General features: G+C 46.6%; 2 protein-coding genes and 1 long non-coding RNA gene across 6 annotated transcripts in view; 2 read left to right on the plus strand and 1 right to left on the minus strand.

Annotated features, from left to right (window-relative positions):
* The window catches only part of HSDL2 (hydroxysteroid dehydrogenase like 2), a 29,265-nt gene extending 14,581 nt beyond the window's left edge, over positions 1–14,684 (plus strand). The window contains exons 9-11 of one of the 3 annotated variants that reach the window (XM_080371026.1): positions 141–335; positions 931–1,059; positions 1,511–1,736. In XM_080371026.1, the coding sequence (XP_080227152.1) occupies positions 141–335; positions 931–1,059; positions 1,511–1,623 (437 nt within the window). In that variant the 3' untranslated portion in view covers positions 1,624–1,736. Of the gene's footprint in view, positions 1–140; positions 336–930; positions 1,060–1,510; positions 1,737–7,986; positions 8,102–10,821 lie in introns of those variants that run through there. The other 2 variants (XM_080371025.1, XM_080371024.1) reach the window with 2 other exon arrangements.
* On the minus strand, positions 2,061–3,300 carry LOC308056143. 2 transcript variants are annotated; one of them, XR_013924720.1, is made up of 3 exons: positions 3,121–3,300; positions 2,583–2,681; positions 2,443–2,457 (listed from the first exon to the last, which is right to left on the minus strand). It is a non-coding gene; the product is annotated as an uncharacterized lncRNA (long non-coding RNA). The 2 variants fall into 2 exon arrangements; XR_013924719.1 differs by having other exon boundaries at positions 2,061–2,681; positions 3,121–3,297.
* A 2,961-nt stretch (positions 14,685–17,645) lies between the features above and the next one.
* KIAA1958 overlaps positions 17,646–26,741 on the plus strand; it is a 74,502-nt gene continuing 65,406 nt past the window's right edge. Inside the window, exon 1 of the mRNA XM_080371013.1 lies at positions 17,646–24,413. The gene's annotated coding sequence lies outside the window, so the exon portion shown is untranslated. The remainder of the gene's footprint in view (positions 24,414–26,741) is intronic.

Below are 26,741 nucleotides of genomic sequence, written 5' to 3' on the forward strand. Positions count from 1 at the left end.
TATTAATACTGAAGTGGAAGATACTGATTTGCCCTACTGTGAAGCTTAAATCTTTTCAAACTGAGTTCTCTACGCATATTTCTGCATGCAGTTTTAAAGTGTTTTGCATTTGAAAGAGAAAAATAATTTATTTCTTGTAGGTGCTTCCCAAGCATTCAAAGAGAAGTCGTCAAGCGGATCCCAGCGTGAAGGATCAGATGGAGCTAAGGTTAACACAGAATCTGCTTCAGCCAAGCCATTGAGTCCTGTTGCAGAAACATTCAGAGTTATTCAGGGAGCAATGAGTGAGGAGTATGTGAAAACTACTCAGGGTGTCTTTCAGTTTGAATTATCTGGTAAGATCATCACTTGTAAAACCTTCACATGCACGCACCCCTAGCAAAAGGCACTTGGTGTTTTCAAACAGAAGCACTCACCTTTTCTAGCTGACTCTGAAACAGACCACCTTTTGTTCTGTTCAGTGTGGAGCTCCTCTGGACTCGGTGATGCTTATGGTGGGTGCCTTCCAACGTGCGGTATTCTGTTATTTTGACCAATTTCAGCACATGCAGGAAGCTGCTGCCACTCCTGGCATATGCAGGCAGGCTTTCTCACTGTGCTGGCCCTACTGCACCAAGTTAGTGTGATGGTAAGACAGGGGTGCTGGCATGTTAAAAGCACTGGCTGCCACCAACTCTTGTCAGCCAAGTGCTGCCTTTGGGCTCTTCTGCCAATGTCCCCAATACATGGTGCTGTGGGGCATCTGCCAAAGGATGGCTTTGCCTGCTTGCAGAACATGGGGCAGGTAATAATTTGTTGCAGAGCACCACCAGTATATATACAATCACATAACTGCTCCAAACAGACACAGTAGTGGCCATGTGACAGGGAGGAACAGGGAGGGCACAGTGCTCTTTGCTGCCTTGTCACTTCTTTTCACTGTGTGTTCAGGTGATGAAGGGGGCACGTGGTATATTGACCTGAAAACTGCCGGTGGGAGTGCTGGTTTTGGAAAGCCACCTGTGACGGCTGATGTGGTTATGAGCATGTCGAGTGCTGACTTTGTGAAGATGTTCACGGGTGAGTGACAAAGGCATTTGCCATGGCAGGCACAGGTACTGAGGCCCAGAAAATCTGCTGATGGGCATATAAGATAGCCTGTTCACTTGTGATCCTGGGATGGAGGAGCTTTTCACTTTTTGTTGCTCAAGTGAAAGTGTACGATATAACTCTTCAGATTTTTCTGACCTCTTCCGTTCTGTGAACAGGAAGAGCACAAAAACTTACACTGCTTTTATTAACAGGTACTGAAATTCTAGCAACAAGTGTAGCTTCAGAAAGAATCCAGTCAAACTGCTGGACTTCGGTTCTGCACATCTCTGGCCCATGCTTCCTAAATCTGCACTGTTTGCTGCAGAACTTGGTAGCAGTGTAGTTGCTAGGTCTTGCTGTAGTGGCCATTATGTTTTCCTGTGCACAGGTTGTCTCCAGTTCCTTTTCATTTTCTGATGGTTCTGTTCTTTCTTTTTAGGTAAACTAAAGCCAACCCTGGCCTTCATGTCAGGAAAATTAAGGATTAAAGGTAACATGGCGCTAGCAATAAAGCTTGAGAAGATGTTGACCCAGCTTAACTCTAAACTGTGAGGGTCAAACGTACTAGCAGAACAGTGGCCTTTGATATATAATGCAATGCCGTTTTAAAATGGTAGTCCTCATTTTTCTTTGATGCAATATTAATAAATATGGATAAAATGTGATATTTTTAGAGAAGAAATAACTGATTAAGACAATAAGTGGTTTGTCACTAAATGAATTCTTTCTCAAGAATATGCATATTAGGTTGCAGATGTTTTCTTTACTTCTGCTCCTGTGCGTCCAGGCAGGATGCCTGAAGTGAATTTTTTCCCCACATGGTTGCTTGCACACATGTCCCGTAAAAAAGGTGGGTTGAGCAATAGTCACCCTGCAGATTTTGTTTCTGTGATAGCAGTGTCATGCAGATATTCTGGACCTGCCTTACAAGTGGAAACGTCATCTGTTTAGCAGGGCCCTAATTACCTGGTAAATTAACATCACATTGATTTTTTTTTTTTTCTTTCCTGAGTTTATTACCTACACTAGTATTCATACCTCTGTATTGCATTGAGGTAGGCTGCATAGACATACTGAGTGATACACAACTTTTCCTTTTGTAAAAGTACACACACACGTGGACACTGCCCTGCCCTCAGCTGCAACAGACAAGGTGCTGCCTTCCACAGCACCTTAATGTAGCAGTACAAGGATTAACCTACATCATTGCAGCCAGCTATCTCCCCTTTCTTCCATTTGGCTGGTAAAGACTGAAGCTGAATAGTAAAAGCACACATGGACCACTCAGCAAGTGTACAAGTGCACATGGTCTGCACCTTTGTGTGACAGCATCTGTAAAGCCAGCTGCAGCAAACTCTTTATTCTGTGTCCCCAAAATATCAATGCCTGGTTTTAAAATAAGGCACTTCACATTAGCATTTAAAGACAAAAAGCACAAGTAAGGCAGGCTGTTCTTTCCTTTTTTGTTTGAACACTCTGCCTGTTAATGTCTCCCCCACACCTCAGCGTACCTCCAAAAGTCTTCACAGCCTTCTCCACGGCATTAATAATTTGCTGTTCTTCCCTCACATTAACGACACATGGCAAAGCCTTTCCTCCAGCCGCTTCAACTGCACAATTAAAAACATTAAACACGTTAAAATTTGCTCTCGGGTGGAGCAAACAGCGTGAGCCTACTGAGAATCTCTCATTTGATGACATGCTTCAAGAAGACACTGAAAATCACACGCTCAAGTTGAAACCTTTTCACACACTGCAAAAAGAACCGGGAACCCCAAAGCAAATCTTAACACTGAGAATGTGTATGGTACACACATACATCTCAATTAACGTAGCATTTTCACATGTATATGCACGGGCATCTTCATTACAGTAATATTTTGATACCTCCCAGCAGTCCTGGGAGGCAAGAGAAGCACAAAACTGACTGTATTGAAGGTAAGCTGGAGCTGAGGGAGTCTACACAGGTTTCCACTCAGGTACAGCAATTAAACTAGGGCACACACCCAGCCCAGTACCTGAACCCTGTCCTCATTTATTACAACTTACTCTCTGCTGCAGCAGTGTAGATAGTCCCTGGAAGAGTAGGATGGGGCTCAGCTGTCTTGGCAGCTATCACAATGTTGGCACCGTCCTTGGCAGCTTTCAAAGCAATGGCCTTGCCAATGCCCCGGCTTGCGCCTGTGATGAAGAGAGTGCATCCTGCTAATTTCCTAAAGGCAAAGGGGGAAGCGGAGGGTAAAGATGAGGGAGAAGAAAGTAAAACCTTTACATCATTGACTTCTAACACTCTTTAAGGGCAAAAGTAATTAGCACAGTCTTCCAGCCAGGCAAACCCCTTCATCGATGTACCAAGAAGGCCCCCTAAACACAAAAGGAACAGCTACAGCCACAGCACAATACGGTTCCACGGAAGGCAAGACCACTCCCTGAGTTTGCAAACGCTATCGAGCAAGAAGGTTGCGCAGGTCACCCAGTTACATTTCTCCCTGTTTGTAAAACGATCCAACACAGTGTTTACAACAGAGCTGCTACCTTGTAAAAACAAAATGCTGGTTTCTAATGAGACAGCGCACCTACGCAGCTCTCTGTACCTTACCGGTCACGGTCCTCTCGACACAAAAAGCGGCTGTCTCAGCGCCGCGCGAAGTTCAAGTCCAGAGCCACAACGCCAATGCACGGAGCCGCGCGCAAGTGCCAAACCCTTGATTTTCCAAAACGGCAATTACTTCCCTTAAAGGCTTTACGTTAAAGTCAACAGTTTCCCAGCAGCCACATTTAATCCAATGCCCCCTCCCCAGCCCCCCCTCAATGGGCCCAATCCAAACCTCCTGAGAAACTTAACAAGAGCACCTGAAAGATGTCTGGCTTACACAAAACATCACCACATTTTTGAAAAGCAAAAGATCAACTCCAGTTTGAAGCATATTTGACAATAAAGCCTCTCGGGCCACAGGTTTTCTGTCTGAAGGGACGTGCGATTCAGCGCTCTGCATAAAGCTTGTGCTGCTTTCCGTAACTCCATGGAAAAAGCCAAGAGGTTCAAGTTTCCAGCCCCGGTTAGAGAACGCATGTAAACCACGTGCCACAGCAACTTTGCTTTCCACTCGCATCACAAATGTTACACACCGGCCTCCGAGCCTGCAGTAGTTTTCCTTTCACTCTGGGCCAGACTTGACTTACTCCTCTTTCTCCAGGTCGGCTTTGTCCCTCCAATCCGAGAGCATCCCTCTCTGAAACACTGCCTAGGAGGGGCAGCATTCGCTTTCAGAAGGCAGAAAACTGGGATGGGGCAGGGAGGGGGAGGGATCTTCCCCTGCAGTGGCAGGGTGAGGCGTCCGCAGGGATGTCAATGAAGCCCTACAGCTGCCGTTTCAAACAGATTTTCCTCTGCAAAACTGGGTCCTGGAGAGGCACAGGAGAAAAAGTCTCACAACAGCACAGCAACTCACAAAAAGTGCTGCCAAGAGTCATAAAAGCTGCTGCTGCTTTTACTAACCATGTACTGGAATTTTAGCAGCGCGTGTAGCTTCAGAAAGGATCCAGTCAAACTGCTAGACTTCTGCACATCTCTGACCTGTGCTTCCTAAATGTGCACTGCTTTGCAGCAGAACGTGGTAGAAAAATGACCTGGTTTGTTTCTTTTCCCCTGATGTATATGGTCTTCTCTCAGTTAAAATCAGCCATAATCTAATAATTTAATTAAGAAACAGCATAGAACATCTGATGCAATTGCCCCTCTTAACTGAGTTTTGTCTGACTCTAGAAAAGGCTTTTATTGGTGAAATATTAGTTGGACAAGAGGTAATGTCACAATATTCATAACGTTATATTGCTGCACTGGTTTGTAAGTGTGATTTCCACATTTCTCACTGTTCAAAACAGTTCTGAACCTTCTTTAGCAAAACTTTAAAATTAAGTCAGAAGATAGTAGATTAATCATGAAAGAGGAATTATCTATTATGTTAATAATTATAATCAATTCCTCAAAAAATACCTTTAAAAGTGGATTTCAATTAATCAGCCCCCTCCTTTTCAGCAAAGTGCTTCAATATTGTGAGATGTAGATAGGTAGATACAGATATATGGGAATACATTGTTAGACTGAGATATTTTAAGGGTATGAGATTTAATTGCAGAGTCTGGTTCAGCATTTTTAGCACACGAATAATACAAAATATATACCAAACATGGATTTCTAAAGAACTGGAACATCTTACTCTAGCAATATTTCTGTTTCCTGTGCACAGCCCGTTCCTTCTCTTTTTCTGATGATTCTGTTTCTTCTTCATAGGTAAGCTAAAGCCAATCATGGCTCTTATGTCAGGCAAATCAGGTGTTAAAGGTGACATGGTACTAGCAGTGAGTCTGGAAAAGATGCTGCCACTTTTCATTTTTGAACATTAGTAGAGCACTGGCCTTTCGTCTATAACTACAATACTGTTTTAAAATACCAGTCCTGATTTTACTTTGATGCAGTATAACTATCAATAAAATCCATAATTGTTAAAGAAGGCACAATTCAGTCTGATTGTGATGCCCACCACCAAAGACATTTTTGTTAATAACTTGTTGTAATGATTAAAAGAGAAATTATGTCCCAAAATTCTGATGTTTCAATGATAGTTTTTTTCATTTTCATGTCTTCCTCTAATTGCAAACTGTCCTCTGTTACTGTGAGATGTAGACCTAATAGAAATTTGTTTCTTATAATGTTGTCTTACCTTTGAATTACCTGATGTCTAATGAGATGCAAGTTCTGATCCCAAGATTGGGGAATGCACAACATGTTTCTATAAAAGCTGAACTCAGCACTAACTTTTCCTCTGACTGGGAGACAAACAGCATTTTTCTCTCCTGTAGTGTTTCACAAAGCTTGTAGGAACTGACCATCTCTATCAGATACTATTAAAAAAGTCTAATAATCTCAAGCTATTGGGAAACACAATGTATGTGCTTGTGTGCAAAATAGTCACATAAATTTTGTTTCTTTAGGGATCCACCTTAAAATAATCTTCTGAAACCTACAGATACTAGAAAATGTTTTTCAATTGAACACACATATTCAAAGTACATCTCCAAACACTGTCCTGTAACACTACAAGAACTGAAGCGAAGAACTTGGGTATAAGGAGAAAGGTTGTTTAATTTCTTATGTATTTCATCATCAACCCCGTGCCTTTGCAGTTTTCCCTTCTGTGCAACTCTTTTACTGAAAAGTTTTTCAGGACTGTGAGGGTGGAGGGGAAAGGTGTGCAGCATCCAATTCAATATTAACTATGTCCTGGCACCTGGAGGAAGAGTCTGCATACTTGCTTCTTTGCCTGTGTCTATAGTTAATGCTGTGTGTTTCCTGCTCTTGCGCAGGATGGTTGGTAGTTGTGAATGTCATTTGGTGATGGACTATGATGCCTGTGTAATCCTAGAGAAAGGTATAATCTTTAGAAGGAAAGTGCTTTTGTGGAGATGGATCCAGAGCAGCACAACCTGTCTCCAACTTGCCACTGTGTTTCTTCTCTGTCTGGTACATCAGTGGTGTTGCTTGCATGCTGGAAGAGTGAGAGCTCACCATGCTGCTCTGGGGGATACTGGCTGCTGCTGGCAGCCAGATCAGGGCAGTGCCTGACCCCTGATGCAGTTGTATGAAAATTGCTTATGCCAGGGAGAGAAGGGCAGGCTACCACATCCCACACTTCGGCTGGTATAAGCGGTAATGGATTCACACCCAACAGGACAAGCAATTCATTAGCAAGAAGAAGGAAAACCAGAAAACTTGGACCTCTTGTTTTTCAGTTAAATGTATTTACACTATGCTACTTGACCCAGGATAAATGTGCATCCCACTGGCAGCATCATGAGCATGTGGCTAGGTATCCCGCTGCCTTCCCCTCAGATAAGGTGGCATGGGTGGGTATCTATGGTGATGCATCTCACCCCTCCCATGGGCTGTTCTGCTATCTCAGGAATCCCTGTTTAGGCCTCAGCCCCTCTGTAATGAGTTAGCACTCAAGTGTCCCTCGATCATACTGGCATCTCTTGCATGGATGAGGTGCGGAACGGCACTGGCTGTACCAGAAACATTTCTTACCTGAACAGCACTACTGCCTGATGGCCTTGATCATCCTTTAACAAGCCTGGGGACATTCTTTATTATGGTTCCAAGTAGTAAAATACCACTGTCAATGGAATTTTTTAAAAAAATGTAATTTATTACTGACTCAGAATGTGGCCAGGATGGAAGATTACTGATGACTGAAGTCTCCAAACAAATAAACAGCAGTCCTAAGTGAGGCACTTTGAGCTCTCCTGGTCTGCAGGACAGGGACACTTCTCAAGAGTTCTCAAGCTCCCAAGTCTGCGATACTAAGTGGGTCCATTGCCAAAAGCTGATGGCAGGGCCTGGGCTGATATTCACAGAGAATCATAGAATGGTCAGGGTGGGAAGGGACCTCTGGAGATCATCTATTTCATTCATGCCTTTGATGGTGATTCTTTAAGCAACTTAACCTAAACCACTCGTTCATGGCAGCATCTCACTGCTGTGCCTGTGGCACGGGATGGGTACTGTGGCACCTGGTGGCGCTGAGTGTTTGGGGTATTTGATCCTTGCATTACGAACGTTCATATTATGCCATTCCTGGAGTTTCTGCCGTAAGCAGACATGGCTGGAAAACATGCCAGCTTGCTGTGCACTGTTAGGATGAGACCTGTAAGGGGTGCTGTAATGGCAGAATTACTGCAGGTATGTGCATTATGCAGAGGATTTTTATATGAGGGCAGAAATGTGTTGCATTTTAATCTGTTGCTTAGTTCACAGCTTTTGAGGCCCATGAAAATGGCCTAAACTAAACAAATTGTGACTATTCTGCTACTGTGAGTAACTGGAGAGAAGGCTGCAGGTTCTTTGGGTGACACCTCCAACTGATAAAAGAAGAAAACTGCTCCAAGACCTATGTAGAACACAGACGCCATCGGCATGCTGCTGGCAGTAGTGAGCCGGACCGCTGGCTCATCGTGCCGCGAAGGAAAGGTAAGCCTGTGCTTCGTGTGCCCAAGGGCTCTGGTTCCAGGTTCCAGGTCTTCCCTCCCACCTCTCCAGTGCAGTCTCAGCTCCTCCGCTTGCGTGTTCCCCCGTTTTGCGGGGGCTGGCAAGGACGCAGCTGCCGGGCGCCAGCAGAGGGAGCGCGGCCGGGCACCGCCGGGTGTTGCCGTGCCGTGCCGTGCCGTGCCGTGCCGTGCGGTGAGGTGCGGTGCCGTGCGGTGAGGTGCGGTGCCGTGCGGTGAGGTGCCGTGCCGTGCGGTGCCGTGCCGTGCGGTGCCGTGCGGTGCCGTGCCGTGCGGTGCCGTGCGGTGCCGTGCGGTGAGGTGCCGTGCCGTGCCGTGCCGTGCCGTGCCGTGCCGTGCGGTGCCATGCGGTGCCGTGCGGTGAGGTGCCGTGCCGTGCCGTGCGGTGCCGTGCGGTGAGGTGCCGTGCGGTGCGGTGCGGTGCGGTGCGGTGCTGTGCTGTGCTGCCAGGCGCGCAGCCCGCTTGCTGGAGGGTACGGCTTGGTAACGTGCATCAGCATCTTCTACTCTTAACAGGGTTCAACAGCGGGGTAGGGTGGGATAAGCAGCTTTGTGGCAATAGCAAAATCTGTATCCGTGCCTTCCCTCGCATCTGGTACGAAGTCCCTGCACCAGGGTAGGAGGGAGGGTGTACCCCTCGGTGACAAAGCACCAGGACTTGTCATGCTTGCCCCACCAAAGTAATCAGGGAGACGTAATGCTTTGTTGTCAGGAAGGGTCTTGGTTTGGAAGAACATGAGCCTGAATGCTTAACACTGACAGAAAGTAAAACCACTGAATCTCAGCCCTTATAATGGAGTGTTGCTTAGTCTTAGTTCTTCTCCTGTTCTATCCTAGAATAAGATGTTGCTTTATATAGTGAAGTTAAACAATATCTAAATATAACTAACCCAAGCAATAATACATAGAGTCAGTATTTTTTACTGGGGTGTAGCTGTTCCTCTGTAGCTCAGCTTCCCACCATTCCCACCGCAGGCTGATGCCAAAGGAAGAGGAGGGCACCTTGCCAACTGTATGGGGACAGTATGATCACACTTCTTGAGACAGGTTTACCTGTCTTTACCTGGTTTACAGTGTTTTATCAGTGGGGACCACACACCAACTTGAAGTTACCATCGGGGAAAAAGAATGGAAAGAGAAGGAAGGGGGAAACTGCTCAGCAGCCAGCCAAGAAGCAAAGCAGTGGGGACCCTAGAAAAGTGTCCTTTCCAGTGTCAGCAAGCAGTGAGGAGGAGGGAGGTGACTATAACTATTCTTGTCAGGCTTTTTCCTCTGTTAACTCTGTGCTTGGCATTAGGACCCAGACGAACTCCCTCTTGGTTGTTCCTGCGTATGTTGCTGTCAGTGCTGTCAGGATCACATTTAATCAGTTGCAGGTGGTGCATGCGGTCACTCCACTTTGCACATGTTTATGGCTGGTAATGCCTATGGGATATTTACATTACTATTATCTACTTTTCTATTTGCCAAGTATTGTTTTTCCCCTAATGTAAAGTTACAAAACAGGCAGGAAACACAGGGGCAAGAAAGCAGGGACTCTCGGTCTGTTATCAATTGCTTTCCACGCGAACCTATTAGAACACTGAGATCTGCAGGTGGAATGCCATGAGAATAACAGCACAAAGGCAACAGCATAGGAAGGAGAAGGGAAAAAGACTGAAACAGCAGTTCAGGTGGAAGGCTGCAAAGCTGAAAGTGAAAGGCTGGCCACAGAAGTGTGCACAGAAGGGCCTTGGCATTGCAAAGGTGAAGGCACTTGTGCACATGTATGTGCAGCAGTTGCCATGTCTGGTATTTGCTGTACAGTGCTAAAAGAGGGTTCACACAATTAGATTGTGATGACAAGATTGGACTCAGACTTCCATACATGAGAACTTCAAAACCAAATAGGCAGGAAAGCGCTCATTGTTCATGCATGGCATGGTTAAGCTCAAGGTCTATGGTTAAGCTCAGTCTCTACGCAAGACAGAAGAAAAAAAAAAAAAAAAAGGTTTGTGTTAATTTTCTTCAATATGAGCAGTAATTTTAAGCATGTTTCCCTCTTCTTACTTTCTCCTGTTGATGGGAACCACATAGCATGAGCATCAACTCTCAGAACATACCTTCCCATAATGGTCAGTTTTAGCAGCGTGGACAATAACTACCATAGCATTACCTCAGTTGTAATCTTGGTGATCACAACTATTGTACGTTGTGTATGTGTGAGATATGGTATTGGGAGACTAAATATCATAAAGCCAGTGCACAGAATTCAGGGGTTTTTTCCTAGAAATATAATTTATACTCCATTAGAAAAAAAAAATTGTCCAGAAAGATGTTGTTAGCTTTTTCTTTATAAGCTAAGAGTTTACTGTTTCTGCTAAACGATTAAACATGATACAGGGGAATTTTGTCATCCAGACTTTACTGTAAAAGTAGCGTGCCCAAGGTCACATCTATTCACTGAAAATCAGGTCTCTCGAACTTCTAAGTTTACCTCAGGCAAAACCTGAAAAAAGACAAGAGTAATGTGGGTGCCTCACCCAAAGCTGGGAGGAAACAAACCCAGCTGGCTCACTTGGTTATTTTCTTTGCCATAGTCCTGGCAAAGCTCCTGTGATGGTGACAGTTGTACATATCATAAGTAAACAATGACCCATCTTCATGTTTACCACCTTGGCTGATGTTATTTTCTTTTCTTTGAAGGAAAGGAGAGCCCTCAAACAAGAAGACTGTTGTCAACCTGTTACAGATGGGCAACTGCACCAAAGGCTGGAAATGGCCCTAGGATTTCTGTGGTGGAACTGAAAATCAGCCCCCGCATCAGTCCAGCTCCGTCACTGCAAAGCCCTTCCCCACCCTCCACCTTTTTGTGGTTGCACTGTGAGCCCTGTAAAAAAGCAGGTCTGCCCTCACAGATCATCATTGAGAGAGGGAAAAAAAAAGAACGTGCTGTGGGTCTGCTACAGCCTTCATATGTCGCTTGTAGAAAGCAACCCCTTTTCTGAACCCAGGAATGCACAGCTAGCAGTGTAAGTGGGTGAAAAGCATGACCCAGTTGCATTTGAAAGCCACTCTCTGTGTTGTAAAGCACATTAGGGAATAACTTGAGGTCATGGGCTAGAGACCAAAGCATCGCAATTTCTTAGACATAGAAACAGCCCATTGTCCTTATCCTATGTACAGAAATTACACACTGTACGTGCTTACTAATGTCAGTCAAATCTCCATCCTATAATTAGTGCATACTTATACTGCCAAGTCCCCTGCTTTCTTTCAAGTGGATTTCTTGTTAAGCTGTTATTATACATTTTTACCATACTCATTATTAAGGCTTTTGTTTAAATTGCTGTGGTTTACCTGTGTATTTTTGTCACACAACAGCTGACACTCACCTGCTGTTTCCACAGGTATGTCCTGTTCCACCAAAACCCCAGGTTTCTCTACTATCATTATGAGTCTTCCCAAAACAATCAGGGAGCTTCTATCAAGTCAGAGGCAATGGAGAACTCTAGTCCCATCGTTTTCTGTCTCAATGCCTTCTTGCTGATGGCTGCTCTATGTTTTTTATTTTCCAGGTTAGTCTTTTTTTGCCTGTAAGACATTCACGTTATTCAACTAAAGCAGAAGTAATGTTCAATATGGAAAGAAGCTCATTCTTTACATTTTCAAAACATTTTTGTAAGAGCTCTGTCTCGCAAGCAAACATGGAAGAAATCAGAAGCTTTTTTGTATTGTAGTTCATATTCTGTCTGATCTACACACAGAGAGCACTGTCAACCTCATTTGTCCTTCCATGAGAAAAAGAGACTGGAACTGCTTCATTTGTGTAGTAAGGTGTAATGAGTGCTGAAAAAGAGACTTCTCGGACTCCCTGGAGCTGTATCAGACAAGAGGAATCTGGAAAGCTGTGGAGAATTGGTTAGCTGAACAAGGGCACTTTAACATCGGAATGTTGAGTCATCAAGATCTTAAGAAGTATCGAAGACAGCTTACGTGAAGACTAATGGTTCACAAAGACACTCTATCCTTGTTATCTTTGGTGAAAGTAAGAACAAGGACCTTATGGTTAAAGAAATGAGAACTATGCCCAGAAACAAAGAGTGCTGACGAAGGTTGACCTTTTAGGTGGCCAGCCAATGAGGAGCTTAACTTTTGCAATATGTATGACCTAATTATAACTGCTATAAAATATGTAACCGTAGCTTAATAAATGAAGTATGCTGATCTCTCATATTGAGCGACTGCTTCTTCCCTCCGTTCCGGCAAATGGCAACAAATTGGCGCCCGAACAGGGACTAGGAACGGGACCAGAGGACATAGGACCGGCGACCCGATAGCGGAGTCCGGACCCGGCGACCCGATAGCGGAGTCCGGGAGCCACGGTCGGCGGAGAATTTGAGTGCGGTCCTGTAAGCAGCGCAGGAGGCGGAAGGGATATCTTCCCCGCGCCCGGGAGCACCTATAGAGGCTGTCCCGCCTGCTACGCGCCGCCGAAGTCTGCAAAGGCTGCAATTGCGCGCAAATTGAGGTATGAACAGACAAGCGGCGTATAATTTGCTCGAATGCTTTTTAGAAAAGCGGGGCACTGAGGGGATAGATCTGAAAAAGGAACTTCCTGACTTATTAAGCTATGGCGTGGTCAGGGGATTTTTTGCAGATCCTAATACAGTTTTTGAGGAAAGCGAGTGGCGAAAGCTAGGGGATAAATTATTCGATGCTGTTATAAGTGAGGAAAAAACAGCAAAGAAATTAATGAAGCCGTGGCGGGCAGTTATAAATACTATCACTATGCATAAAGCTGAACAAAAAGTTGCTGCTGCTGCAGCTGAGAGGCTAGACGGTACGGCTTCTACCAGAGTGCCCTCTGTGCAGCAAGCAAGTGCTACTCCTTCGCCTGACTGCCCTTTGCCCCCTTCCGTGCGCACCTTGGTTGTCCCACAGAACCCTAGTGGACCTTGGGATCTATCCCATTTAAGTTCCACTTTAGGAAATGGGTCGACAAGCTCACATCAAGCTGACGGGGTAGCTCTAAGGGAGATGCTCACGGCTCCTCCTGCCTCCACAGCAATAATCGACACTAGTGAGGCAGAACAACCGGTGCTAGGTACTGTCGCACCAGCCTCTGGACGAGGAAATAATCCCTTTTTGGGCCGTGGTGTGTCAAACCTTGCTTCAGAACGTCAGCGATGTTGGCAAAAGGTCGCGGAGGCGGCTATGAGCTCAGGCGATCAAGAAGCTGCAGCTAATCTCATAACTGAAACATCTGCATTTCCAGTCATGTATCAGCCAGATGGCCAAGGTAACCTAATGGCCACAATTCAGAATTTAGATTGGAAACTACTTACTCAGTTACGAGCCACAGTTAATGATTCAGGTATTAAGGGAGAGCCTACACGCCAGATGTTAGACTACCTTTGGGGAACTAACATCTTGCTTCCAGGGGATATACGAAGTATAATGAAGTTAATTCTTACACAACATCAACAACTATTGTTTAATGCACACTGGCAAGCAGCCTGTATGAGGTCCGTAGCCGAAGTGAGACAACCAGGCGACCCTTTGCACGGGGTTACACTTGATGAGCTTATGGGACTTGGCCCCTATTTACGTCTTGAAGCTCAGGCGTTAATAGGTCCAGATAAAGCTAAGGAGGCAATGTTACTTGCTCGACAAGCTTTTGATCAGCTTAAAGAGCCTGGGGGAATTCCTTCCTACATGGGAATTAAACAAGGAAGGGAAGAGCCTTTTGGATTGTTCATTGACAGGGTGGCCAGCGCTATACAAGCGGCAGGCGTTCCCGACTATCTGAAAGGTACCATTTTAAAGCAATGCGCAATCCAAAACTCTAATCCTGCTACTCGAAACATTTTAGCCACCCTTCCCGCCACTTGGTCAATCGAGGAGGGTTTAGAGCGGATGGCACAGGTACCAGTGGGACCACAAGCTATGCTAGTGGAAGCTGTGAAAGAGTTAGGGAAAAACTTACAAGAGCATGCCCGCTCATCGCACAGCCAAATTATGGCAGCTCTTGCACCTTTGCAAACTCCGGTAACTCGTCCGGCGCCCCGTGGATCAGTTCGTCCCCGGTGTTACCGTTGCGGAGTAATCGGACATATGAGAAGAGAATGCAACGCAGGTCCAGTCTGGTGTAAATGATGCAATTCTGACTCGCATGCTGAAACAACTTGTAAACAAAGAAGGTCGGGAAACGGGACGACCAGCGGGGGGAACCGCCCCGCGTCGACACAAAATGCGGCCGCTTATCCAGCATCCACCAACAACAACCCTTTTCTCTCCAACCCGCCACCAGCGGAAGCCTTGGGCTGGACCTGGCAACAGCAGTAAATTGCACCCTAATAGACTCTAACACCACGCGAATTGCTACGGGTGTACAAGGACCTGTTCGAGTAAATGGCCAAGCCGTTGGAGCATTATTAATAGGTCGCTCCTCAGCCACTATGGAGGGTCTCACTGTGTTAACGGGCCTGATTGATAAAGACTATCAAGGTGAAATACAGATAATGGTTCAAACATTGTTTCCACCCTTATTTGTTCCAAGAGGATCAAAGATTGCACAGCTTATACCTTTACCTCACCTAACTGAAACCATTGCCCCTGTACAGACTGCTCCACGAGGCTCTGGAGCTTTTGGTTCCACAGACCAAATAGCTTTATTAACCCTTGGGTTACAACAGCGACCTCGCAAAGCAGTTTCGGTACAGTATGTGGATCGGATGATTACACTTTCCGCTCCATTGGATACCGGGGCAGATGTCTCTATTATTAGTGAACGTTATTGGCCATCTGATTGGCCCTCTCACACTACAGGTGCTACAAAAAAATGATGTCTCTATTATTAGTGAACGTTATTGGCCATCTGATTGGCCCTCTCACACTACAGGTGCTACTGTAGCCGGAGTGGGAGGACTCACTTTAGCTCGCAAGTCACCCCTCCTCCAATGGACTATAGGAGAAAAGGTTATCAGTTGTTGTGCCTCTATTATTCCGTTACCTGACGGGGTGCAAGCCCTAATAGGACGTGACATACTTGCACAAATGGGAATGGTTCTGACTACAGAAACCCCTTTTTAGGGACGGCCATTGTTTGGACTTTCCCAATCCAGTTGAAATGGAAGACTAATACACCTGTGTGGATTGAGCAGTGGCCGTTAAAAAAGGAGAATAATAAAAATAGTCCCGAAGAGCAGCAAAAAACAGTACGAAATACTGCTCCCGTCCGTGACGAGACGTAGTACCACGTCAGATGCTATCACAGGGGAAGGCTCACGTGTGAGCGAACTGAAAGAACTATCTGCTACCGTAATAACTTGTATTATATGCTATTATTATGATCCTTAGGTTTTATGTAGATGTTACACTTACGGAAAAGAGTAGTGGTGTTGTAAAAAGCTTGCAAATTGCTAGTGTGAGAGTTGCTTAAACGAACAGTTTATATTAACTAAGCTGTTGCTTGCTACAGGGCATGAATTGTTAAACAGTGACTAATATTTCTACTACCAAACCCACTGGGTCGAATTGATAATTGAGCTGACAAAAAGATTATTGGTTGGCGGTCTCGAGTACAGTAAGACTAATCTAATGCTGGATATTTGGCCTGTCTCCAAAGAAGATCAACGGTTTGTTTGAAAATTAAGTAAGACCAAGTGAAAAACATCTTTGAAACAGTGATTTATCTTTTAGGTCCACATTATTAAAAAAAAAAAAAAAAAAAAAAGGTTTTGAGTCTCATATCATACAACATTAGTGTAAACATAGATGATGGCACTGTTTTTGGGGATTAGTCTATTAAATGTGGTTGTTGTTTTTGCTTTACATAGAATAGACCCTAGACAAAATATGTGGGTTACATGGGCAAATCAATCAGGAGTTACAGATTTTTGTCTTTCCCTGCAGAAAGCAAGTGATCCTTTCCGAACATGTCTAATTGGTTACCCTTATATACATTGGCCTGATTTTGAACCTTTGGGAGTAAATTATACAACCATAGATCAATCATACTTAACCTGGTTAAACCGGAAGTATAATGACATGAATTTTGGCTTTGGTGATAACTGTACCTGGTGGAATAGTACACTTGTTAAGAATACGTATTTTTTACAACAGTTGATTTACCATTTAAATAAATCAATCCATTTACCTCAGCAAGAATTAGACCTATGGGGTTCTTTTCCAGCTGCTGGGCCTTTAGTAAATGTTAGTCAAAAGCTTAATTGTACCAGAGTTTACCCCCTATTTCGACCTATCAATGGCTCAGGTGCTATCATGTTTGGAGATGAATGGAAACGCATCATGCACCGTGATAATGTAATACAATTTTACTTAGGATATCAGAATGTATCAGGGAATTCTAACCATTGGAACACCTCAAAATATGCCGGTGAATTTGATGTGGAAAGTGTTACGGCGAAATTATTACCGGAAGGATATTTTCTAATATGTGGAGACAGAGCGTGGCCTGCCATACCATTTCGTCCCGTGGGAGGACCCTGTTATATAGGCAAGTTAACCATGTTTGCACCCACCATGCGTGACTTGGTAAGACAAGCGAATAGAGCAAAACGCAGTCTTAATGATATAAAGCCAGATTGTAATGATAATGTAAATCTTGGCACAGTGGCTGGAACTGTAGCTCTTTCATTTTTTCTTCCTGGTGGCGCAGCAGCTGCGAATTGGGCTAAAATAAAAACTCTAGCTTGCTGGGCAGTGAAACAATTTAATTCTACAACTGACATTTTATCAGGTCTTGCCACTGATGTTGATAGCTTACGCCACGCAATCTTGCAAAATAGAGCTGCTATAGATTTTTTGCTTTTAGCAAATGGGCATGGATGTCAGGATTTTGAAGGCATGTGTTGCCTAAATCTTTCTGATCATTCACAAAGTATTCATCGACAGCTAGAAGAGTTAAGAAATCGTATGCATCATGTCAAAGAAGGTTCATCAGGCATAGATTCTTGGTTTGCTTCTTTAGGCATAAATGGATGGTTAAGAGACTTGTTAAAACAGGGTTTATCTGTATTGCTGTTTATTGCTTTATTATTGCTTTTGTTACCTTGTATTCTTTCTTGTATCCGAAAATTATTTGAACGTGTTACTCAATCCTTCCTTGTCCAAAAAGAAAACGGGGGAATTGTGGAGAATTGGTTAGCTGAACAAGGGCACTTTAACATCGGAATGTTGAGTCATCAAGATCTTAAGAAGTATCGAAGACAGCTTACGTGAAGACTAATGGTTCACAAAGACACTCTATCCTTGTTATCTTTGGTGAAAGTAAGAACAAGGACCTTATGGTTAAAGAAATGAGAACTATGCCCAGAAACAAAGAGTGCTGACGAAGGTTGACCTTTTAGGTGGCCAGCCAATGAGGAGCTTAACTTTTGCAATATGTATGACCTAATTATAACTGCTATAAAATATGTAACCGTAGCTTAATAAATGAAGTATGCTGATCTCTCATATTGAGCGACTGCTTCTTCCCTCCGTTCCGGCAAATGGCAACAGAAAGCAAATTAAATTAAAATCCACAGGAATTTCATACAAAGCAGAGTTGTGTGGTGACAAATCTGCAGATGCATAGACTGGATTCTCAAGGTTATTTCAGGCCTCTGGTGAAGTAGCATAGGATTTTCAAAAGCACCTTGGGGGCTGATCTTCATATGCCTTTTCCTGGGTGACTGCTAACTGTTGGTTGCAGTCTAGTAACAAATCTCTCAAGGGAAGGGCCAGCAGGAAGTAATTTCTGCTCTGATATGCTCAGGTGTGGATGTGAAATAGCCTTGTGACACCCACAGTGACAGGATTTGTCTGCAGTGTTTTCTGCAGCATCATGCACATGTGAGGGAAAAGTGGCTGCCAAACATGACAGCTTGAGGTCTTGGTCAGGAGAAAACTAACAGGTACCTCTGTCAGGTTGTTAGTGGCTCCAGATGGGGCAAGAAGAAAATTGAGAGCTCTTCCTGGGTAATACCATCTTTCTGTAGGAGTTGTAAGCTGGTATCTCTTTTGCATTTCATCAGTACACATTCTTATTCACTCAGATTGTAACTCTGACTTGAAACTAGGCATTTTGCTTTTTTTTTTTTTTTTTTCTTTTTGAAGTTGATGGCTGACTGCAATGCTAACAAACCCAGTCACTGTGAGTTGGGTGCTTTTCTACTTAGGAAAAAAGCTCAGAACACTTCTTGCCTGCCCACCCCTTCTAATTCAGCCTGGTGTTTCCCACAGGACCAGAAAGACATCTGCTTGAGCACTTGCATAAGTCTGCCCTGCCCCAGTCAGGCAGAGCAGTATTTGCAACACCTAACTATAGCAACCTACTGCAGGCGGCTGGAGCAAAAGACCACTCTCCTCAAGCCTCCCTGTTCGAATCAGGACCCTTGTGGGCTTGTGTGCCTCGCTATTGACAGAGAAGGGAGCATGTCTTCCACTCTTGTGGATCCCTTTATCTCTCTATGCCGTGGTTTCTGACCTGTGGAGCAGGGATGTAGGGTCAGCATTACAAGCAGGATTACAAGTGAAGTACTGTCAAGCAAGGTGCAACCAGATGCTGTGGTGAAGGGCTGTCAGAGCAGAAGGACTGTGGTTTACCAAAGATGAATTTGTTCTGAAATCATCTGCAGAAGTAGAAAAGATCTTAGAGAAACATGCAGCCCCCACCCCCACCCCCCCCAGTACTTTTTGGACTGGCAGGGAAATGTAGTATAAATTAACTGGCAGTGCTTTGCTTTGAAATATTGTGTGTATTTAATTAGAGATGTTCCAGGAATATGGATATGATGCTTCACAGGCTCTGCTTTTAAAAACCTTCCTTACATAAAAAGAAGGTGTGGGGGAGAAGTTGCCTGGTTGCTCTTTCTCTTTAAGGATCACTCGCACAAATGGATCATGTTGTGATGCTGCTTTGCCACGCCTTGGTAAATGAACTGACCTTTCAGACATTAAATTTGCAATGTTTTATACAGGAAACCTGAAATAAATTCCACAGACAAACATGTTAGTCGCTGCTATATTCGGTTCTCTTTATAATCAATTTTCCAAGGAACTTCCTGATAGCAGCATCCCTGTCCTGTCCTATGCTTTAGTCCCTGACAGTGCCAGACAGCTGGTGTCCACAGAGGTGCTCTCAGCCCACTTGGTAGTTTTTATTCTGGTCCTGCCTACACCAGTGTAGCTCTTCTACACTGTTACTGAAAATGCAGGGATACAAAGCCCTCCCCACAGGCCATAAAGAAGGACTCTGCCTTCTTATTCACTAACCCCCAGCATTGCAGAAGTGTTGTAATACCCCATCTCCACTTGTCATACCAGTTGTCTGCAAGTCAGACCACTTGTCTTTCTGCTATTAGGGAGGAAACTGCCACCCACATTGCTGTCCTTGACTTCCAGTCTTCATGGCTGGGTGTCTGGAAGGTGTACCTGTCCCACAGACCCACCTCTCACTCTGCCCTTCCAAAGCATTGATGTCCCACCAGGGAACCCACACCCCTTGTCCAGCCCACTAATACTGACTTGCAAATGCCTGTCTCTCACCAAGCCCTTTCATCCAAAGAGGTGTGTAATCAAAGGCTGAGTGGGTCTACTTCATGTTTAGTCCTCTGAGAGGGGACCGCAGGACAACTCCAGACTGCGACACTGATGTTTGGGCTGGGAAGCTGGCTCCCCAGCTTGTATCTTTTCTGTGCTTGTATCTTTGACGCATCTGGAGGGATTCTCAGTGAAGATCCAGCTGTCTGCCTGCATACTGGATGGCTGACTAAAACAGGGTCCTTCCAAGTGGTACAAAGGAGGCAGTGTGGGACACCACAAGGCTCTGCCAAGCACTGCAGCTCTTCTGGGACCTTCTGGGGCCTCCCAGATATTACTCTGTCCATGCTCCAGCTGATGGGGTCAAATCTTGCTTGGGTCACAGCACATGAAGTCTAAAAATGAATTATTTTTTTTAACTTACGCTGCTGTCTCGAGGGGCTGCCTTTTTCAACAAGCTACTGACTGTGCAAGGAATTTTTCCTGACTCAAAAGTTGTTCTAGCTTAACTTCTGGCAGCAGCTAGTTTGGTCAGGCACACGCTCCTCTGAGGAACATACCTTTGAAAAACACAGCAGAGTATTCCTACTGTGATGAGACACTGGTTTGTGATCTGCATTTGGCTGGCTCCAGCCATGATCAGCAGACCTTGGACGAGACATGCCCATGGGAACTTGTGGTGAAGTGATGAAGAAGCCTGCTGTGGCAGTGGCCTGATACTGCCTCCGTTCCTGTGGTGCAGCCAGGCTTGATCAAAACCTATGTGTGGTCAAGAGCATCATTCTTGGCCTTTCACTCTCATCCCAGCTGCTCTTGTGCTAGGTCTTTAGCATATGGCCAGCCTTTTGCTTAAAACAGAAGTATTTTCTGATCACCCTTTTCTCCCTCCCAGCTTGTTCAGCACCTCCCAGAGCAGTTTCCCTTCTGCTGGGAGTGCTGGGGGAATTTCACAGGGGTGCTGCTTTCCCTTTGTGTTACAGCTGGCAAAGCTTTTAGCATGGGGTCATGTTCACAACCACTGGTGAGGGCTGGCGGAGAGCATATGTATGTGCTGGCACACCCTGCTCAGCTGGGCAGGAGCAAACAAGCACAGCTGGGGCACAAACTGTAGGGATGTGACTCATTCATTGCTTCCTTGCAGCCTGGGTCAAATGCAGGGCAGAGCTGGGCAGGAGAAACAAACCTCTCAGCATGAATCGCAGCTCACTTGCCAGTCCTGCACAAATGGGGAACAGGCCCTTGCCTGTGCCACTGATATGAGTCGTAACCCATCTTTTCTCAGTGAGAACTTCCCTGGGAAAAGCCAAGCTCTGCTCTGTTACTGCTTGAACAACGCAGTGCTGGAGGGATGCTGAGGAAGCTGAGGTTCACAATGAAGCCATGCAGTCACTGGGTGTCTGTGTGTTTTCTATGAGGTGGTGGCACTGATGTAGCTGTAAGTCTCCATGACCATGGGACCTCTCTTCAAGCATAGTCAGGTGTTTCCAAACAGGAGGGCAGCAATTCCTTTCCCTTCTGTTTGGCAACTTACGCATCCTATTTTACAGCCTGCTGGCCCAGCTGGTCTTTCCTGGTGGAAGACTCAGTTCTTGTATCTGGGACACTTTAGCCATTGCGCACTTGTTTTGGCCTGCTGGTGGCACTGGTGTTGCTGGGATGGCAGGTAATCCGGCAAACTGTCCATCAGTTCAAGAAGGGAGAACATGAGCTCCCACTGAGCACCAGGAGCAGTTTTCTTAACACTGGGGCCTGGAGTGAGCAAATCCTCCCTTGTCATACAGCCTGACAGGGCTGATAAATGGTCATAGCACAGATGGGTAAACAGAGGTTAGTGAGTTGCCTGAGGTCACAGAAGCCAAGTTTATGTTAGGTCTGGGATAAGGATGTAGTACACCTTCCTCAGCCCACTGCATTAATGACAGAACCCTGCTGCCCCATCTGAGTGTGTGGACCATCTATGAAGAGATGCTTAGCACCTCTGGCAGGTGTCCATGCCAACAGTCAGAGCTCTGCCTCAATGTGTTTTATGCCAAGTAAGGAGCAAAAGGAGAAATAACCAGCTATAACGCCACCTCACTGTGGCAGTCCCGTGGCTGCGCAGAGGCAGGGCAGTCTGCCTGCCCACCCCACAGTGGCCAGCACAGTCCTGTCAAGCCAACACCAGCAGCTCTCCCTCCCAGAGAAAACATTGCTTTGGCAGGAACATTGGTGCACACTGCTCACTGCCCTTCCAGTGCAGTTACTAATACAGGCAGTGAGCTAAAAGGAATTAATCTAAAACTGCAGTTCTGCATTGAAGTGCTGGTGACATTATTGGGCTAGCTGAGCTCTTTGGTAGTGCATACGATATGAACCAGAAACCTCTGATGCAATTACAGCCCTGTGTACAACACTGTGATGATAATAGGGCACAACAGCCAAGCAACCATGTCGTAGGTTGAAGAAGCATTTTCAAACCCTCTTTTTAATTAGTGACTGCAGACACAGCATTGACCTGGGGCTGCTCCTAACAATAAAGAAGTGATGAAGGGGTAGAAAGAGGTGGGAGGAGAAGGTGGGAGGAGGGCATGTTTGGAGTCCACTTTGTCCTGTTGCCACAGATATGAGATGAAAAAAGCAAAGAAAAAATGCAAAGGAGTGGGGAGAAAGGAAGGAGGTACCAGAAATGAGGATGAAAAAGCCATATGACAGGTAATGGCTTTCAAACTGTGACTTGTGGACTGCTTCCAAGTGCTCTGCAAAGTCAACTGCAAAAAATAAACTCATGTGCAATTCAGCAGTCTACACAGAAGCTATGGCCAGCAATGTCAGCTCCTCTGCTGCAGAAGGGAGGTGAACAGCCTGACTGCACATGAAGTACCTGGTTTTAAGGCCCCCAAAGATGCAGAATGTTTGTTTAGAAGGCAGTTCTCCTCTGCAGGAATTCCTTATTGCCATTATTTGTGAAAATTTAACTATTTGATCTTGAAAAGAGCTCAGCAGCCCCAGCTTGGAGCACTGGTTTGAACCATATGACCCATGCAGCTTCTTCCCAGGTGTATTTGATGGCCTGAGGGGTGCTGTGGGGTCATACCCCTGAAGAGCAGCCCAGCCCAGCCCCTGGCAGGAGCCTGGGGACACAGCAGAGTTCGGGAAGGTGCTAGTCTTGTCCTCAGTGTTGTCAGTGCTTTGGCTCCATGTCCCTGCACTAAAAGCAAGATGTGGGAGCAGGGTGTTGCGTGTTTGATCATTACGCTTGGAGGCAGACTCTCCCTTTACTCCCTGGAGTAATTCCTTCTTCCATTTAGCGTTCTCCATCTTTAGGAGTCTAAGCACCGAACCCTTAAACTCTGCTGAGATGCAATGACATGACAATAACATCTTACTGAAAATAACAAGAGCAGAAGGGATGGCAATCTTCCCCCGGCGAGGTTAACGCTGCTACCAAATTCCCCTGCTGCATCACAGGCAAACCCAGAAAGAGCATTAATTTTGGCACAAATACAGTTCCAGATTGCCTCCATTATACTCTTGTGTAAGCATTGTTGCCATCGTAGCTAGCAGCATGTGTTAGCCCTTTCAAGTTTTGCAAATGTTGGCATAGGGAAGATAAGGAAAGGAAACCTTTGGGGCATGGAGCAGCCGGCTTGGAAGGCTGATACTCTCCCAGCAGCAGCCAGGCCCGTGTCCTTCTGGAGTGATGCAACAAGGCAGGGAAAAAAGCCCAACCGAGGAGGTGAGTGGAGTTTGCTTTGGCATGCGCCTCGCTTATTGTGGGAGAACCAACACCCAGAGAAAATGCTGCAAGCGCATGATGAGGTCTCCCATGATTAATTGCAAAAAAATCCCAGTATGAGTAATGGTGCTGTTGAGCTCTGTAGTGGCAGACAAATCAAGGAAGTTGCAGTTCTCACAACAGATAAATGGCGATTTTTATTGCCCTACATGCAGTTGTAGGGGGGGTGCACATATACATGTACATATATATGTACCCCGCATAAGACTGATGTACACACATGGCACGACACTATACCTATGATCTCATGCAAAAAAGTGAAGTGACAGTAAATTGTGTCTCTGCATCTGCACAAAACAACTGAGCAGCAGTCATTTGGACACAGCTGCCCTAACTCAGCCGGTGTTAAGCCAACAGACCTTCATCCAGAACAACCGGAATTACAGTGTTTCAATGTCAGCTGAGAACCCGGTCCTCGGTATTAGCGAGGCAGCCCCGCTTGTGCGCACGCGTTTCTCTCCTTGTTTTTAAAGGTAACGCTCCCACCCATGGCGGTGCAGTCAGAGCCGCTCTCCCGCACGGCGACCACCGCCGCCCAGGGCCGCCCCCCGCCACGCCGTGCAGCGCGGAGCCGCCAGCGCCCGGCTCGCAGCGCGTCCGCCCCTGCGGCGACACGGCACCGGGCGGGCTGCCCCGGGCCGGGCCGGGGCCGGTGTGCGGGTCGGCGGGCGCGGGCGTGCCATTGCACACTTCCTGCGGTGTGTGTGACCAGCGCCGGTTTCCGGTAGCTGACAGGAGCCGGAGCCCGCCGCTGCCTCCTCCGGCGCGGAGTACCACCGCGCAGGGCAGCGCACACACGCGCACAAACGCGCGGGGGTGGGGGGGGCGGAGGAGGAGGAGGAGGAGGAAGAGGGCGGAGGGACCCAAGCAGCCCCCCCTCCCCAGCCCCGAGCAATATCACAGTAACCCCCCCATGCAATACAGGCGATACCGCACTGCCCCCCCGCCCCGCGCTCCCGCAGACAGGCACCTGCAGGTAGGTGACGCGCCGGGCTGCGCCGCGGGTGCGGGTGCGCATCCAGCGCTGCCCCCGCGGGGGCGGCCGGTGTTCCCGTGTCTCCCTTTGTGCGCAGCGCGGGGCTCTCCGGGAAGCTTCCCCGGGCAGACACAGCCCCCCGCCCGGGGCAGCGTGCAGTGTGGCAGGGGTAGGTGCCCCCCTCGCCCGCTACACGGGAGGTGCTCGTACAAGGGGCGGGGGGGGGGGGGCAGGGGCAGGAGTGGCAGGAGGGTTCAGGGTTTGGCAGGGCATAGGGAAGGGGGTGACCCCTCCACCCCCCTTTGCACCCTCTTGCAAAAAGAAAAGCGAGCCTTCCTGCCCCCTCTCCGGGCTGAAAGAGAGGTGGGAGGGGGCAGCTGGGGGGCCTAGCGTTTGGGGACCCCGCGGTCTGGTGGCCGCACCGAGCGGGAGGCAGAAGAGCAGCGCCTGGCACTATGGTTTGCTCCCCTCCCTCCGCCCCCTCCTCCGCCCCCTCCCGCAGGAGGGCAGGGGGCACCGAGGTGGGGGTCTCCCTCACCCTCAGCCCGAGCAGGCAGTGGGGTGCGCACTGGGGAAGGCAGCCCCTCGCAAACTTGGCTTGTCAACCAGACAAGGCAGGAGCGGTAAGGGAAGCCAGAAAACTGTGGAACAAGCATGGAAAAGATGGTGAAGTGCAAAGGAAAAGAGTGAGAACGGTGGGGAGATAACACTGAGCCTTCCACAATTTAATTCTGGCCGTCAGAAACAGAGCCACTCTGCAACCAAAGGGGTAACTGTGACACATACGTTAAAACTCACCTTCCATCTACAGTATTAACGGTTATAAATATCCCCTGAACGCAGCTGGTTATTCAGTAGTACTAGGTGTAGAGTAAGGCTGTTTCCATTTGAGTGAATGAAGATCTGTCACAGAAACAAAACAATACACTGGGTAAAAATTGACGTCCCCTGGCTTTCAACGTTTGAATTGTTAATCCATGAAGTTTGCTTTTTCCCTGCCTTCTCCACCATTCCCCCACTATCCTTTTCAGAAATACAGCCTCTGCAAGTAGTGCTGCAAAGCTAAATCTGCGATAGATGCTAAAGCTTGACTGTGAACTGCCGGGAACAGCAATGTTTTTTCCTTTTTTTTTTTTTTTTTTTTTTTTCTCCTTCTGTTGATTTGCAGATAAATGAATACTTCTTTAAACAGAGTAACCCCAAAAGGTCTTTTCAGGTCAAGAGTGACCAGTTCCTGTTCTCCCGCGGCTGCCGCGGCTGCTCCGGTTCACCTCCCCGTAACTCGGAGCTCAGACCGAGAGGGCTGTACCCACGTGGTACCGCAATTAACCTAATTACCCCCGCCAGCACGGTGCCGCGGCTGCAGCCTGCCCCACGGCGCTGGGACCCTTCCAGCTGACGGGGCTCACCGGGAGCCGGGTAGAATGGCCTTGGGGTGTCAGGTCTGCCAGTTGTCTCAGGATGACTTTTCCAGTGACTTCAAGCTTGGCAAAGCCTATTTTTTGTCCACTTCTAAGGCCATACAGAAGTAACAAGTCGTAAGTCACAGGGTTCATGCTGTCCCTTGCTGCCCTGTGCTGAGCCTGGCATGCGACCTGGCTGAGCGATAACCACTGTCCCTCTTGCCCATCCACCTGTGGCTTTCAGCAGAAAGCTGCTCTTCAGCCATGTGCTCAAGTTCGTTAGCTCTTTGAAATCCTTTCTAGGTAAAGTAACAAACTGACCCGATAGTTTAAAAACTCTTGCACCCAACAGAGATAAGAATTGGCAAAAAGATACAGTCTGAATGAAGTATTAACAGAAAGTGTTCAGGGGATAACAGATGGACAGTGGTACAATGCGGCACAAAGCTGGTTGTGAGAGATGGTGGAGTTACTCTTTCTGGTGTTGCCAGTAACTCATCTCAAGAAGTAATATAGGTCTTCTTTGTATGCCACTAAAATAGCTAGGTTTTCACGAGGTAACTTAACACTTGTGGAGAAACTGTAACAGCTCAAGTACTTCTCTAGCCATTGTTAGCCAGCTGGTGGTTTGGTTTGGTTTTTAAGCAAATATATATTGATGTTGTTCCTGTGCTGATATATCTGTGTGCTGGTAGTCTCTGTACTACACCAGGAAGTTTCCTACAACTGAAGTTACTGAAAGTTTCAGAAGGACAGTATAATTCTGTTTCATTCACACAATGATAGCAAGTTTATAGTCACTGAGTTTCCAAAGCAGTAGCGGTTTGCTTTGTTAGCAGTTCAACCCGCAGTTGCCAGGTGCTGCTTCATTAAGTGGCCACCGAACCTTGCCTTGGTGCCAGTTTGACTGGGCTGTTGTGTGTTC

Source organism: Falco punctatus (assembly GCF_963210335.1).
Source record: "Falco punctatus genome assembly, chromosome: Z".
NCBI lineage: Eukaryota > Metazoa > Chordata > Aves > Falconiformes > Falconidae > Falco > Falco punctatus.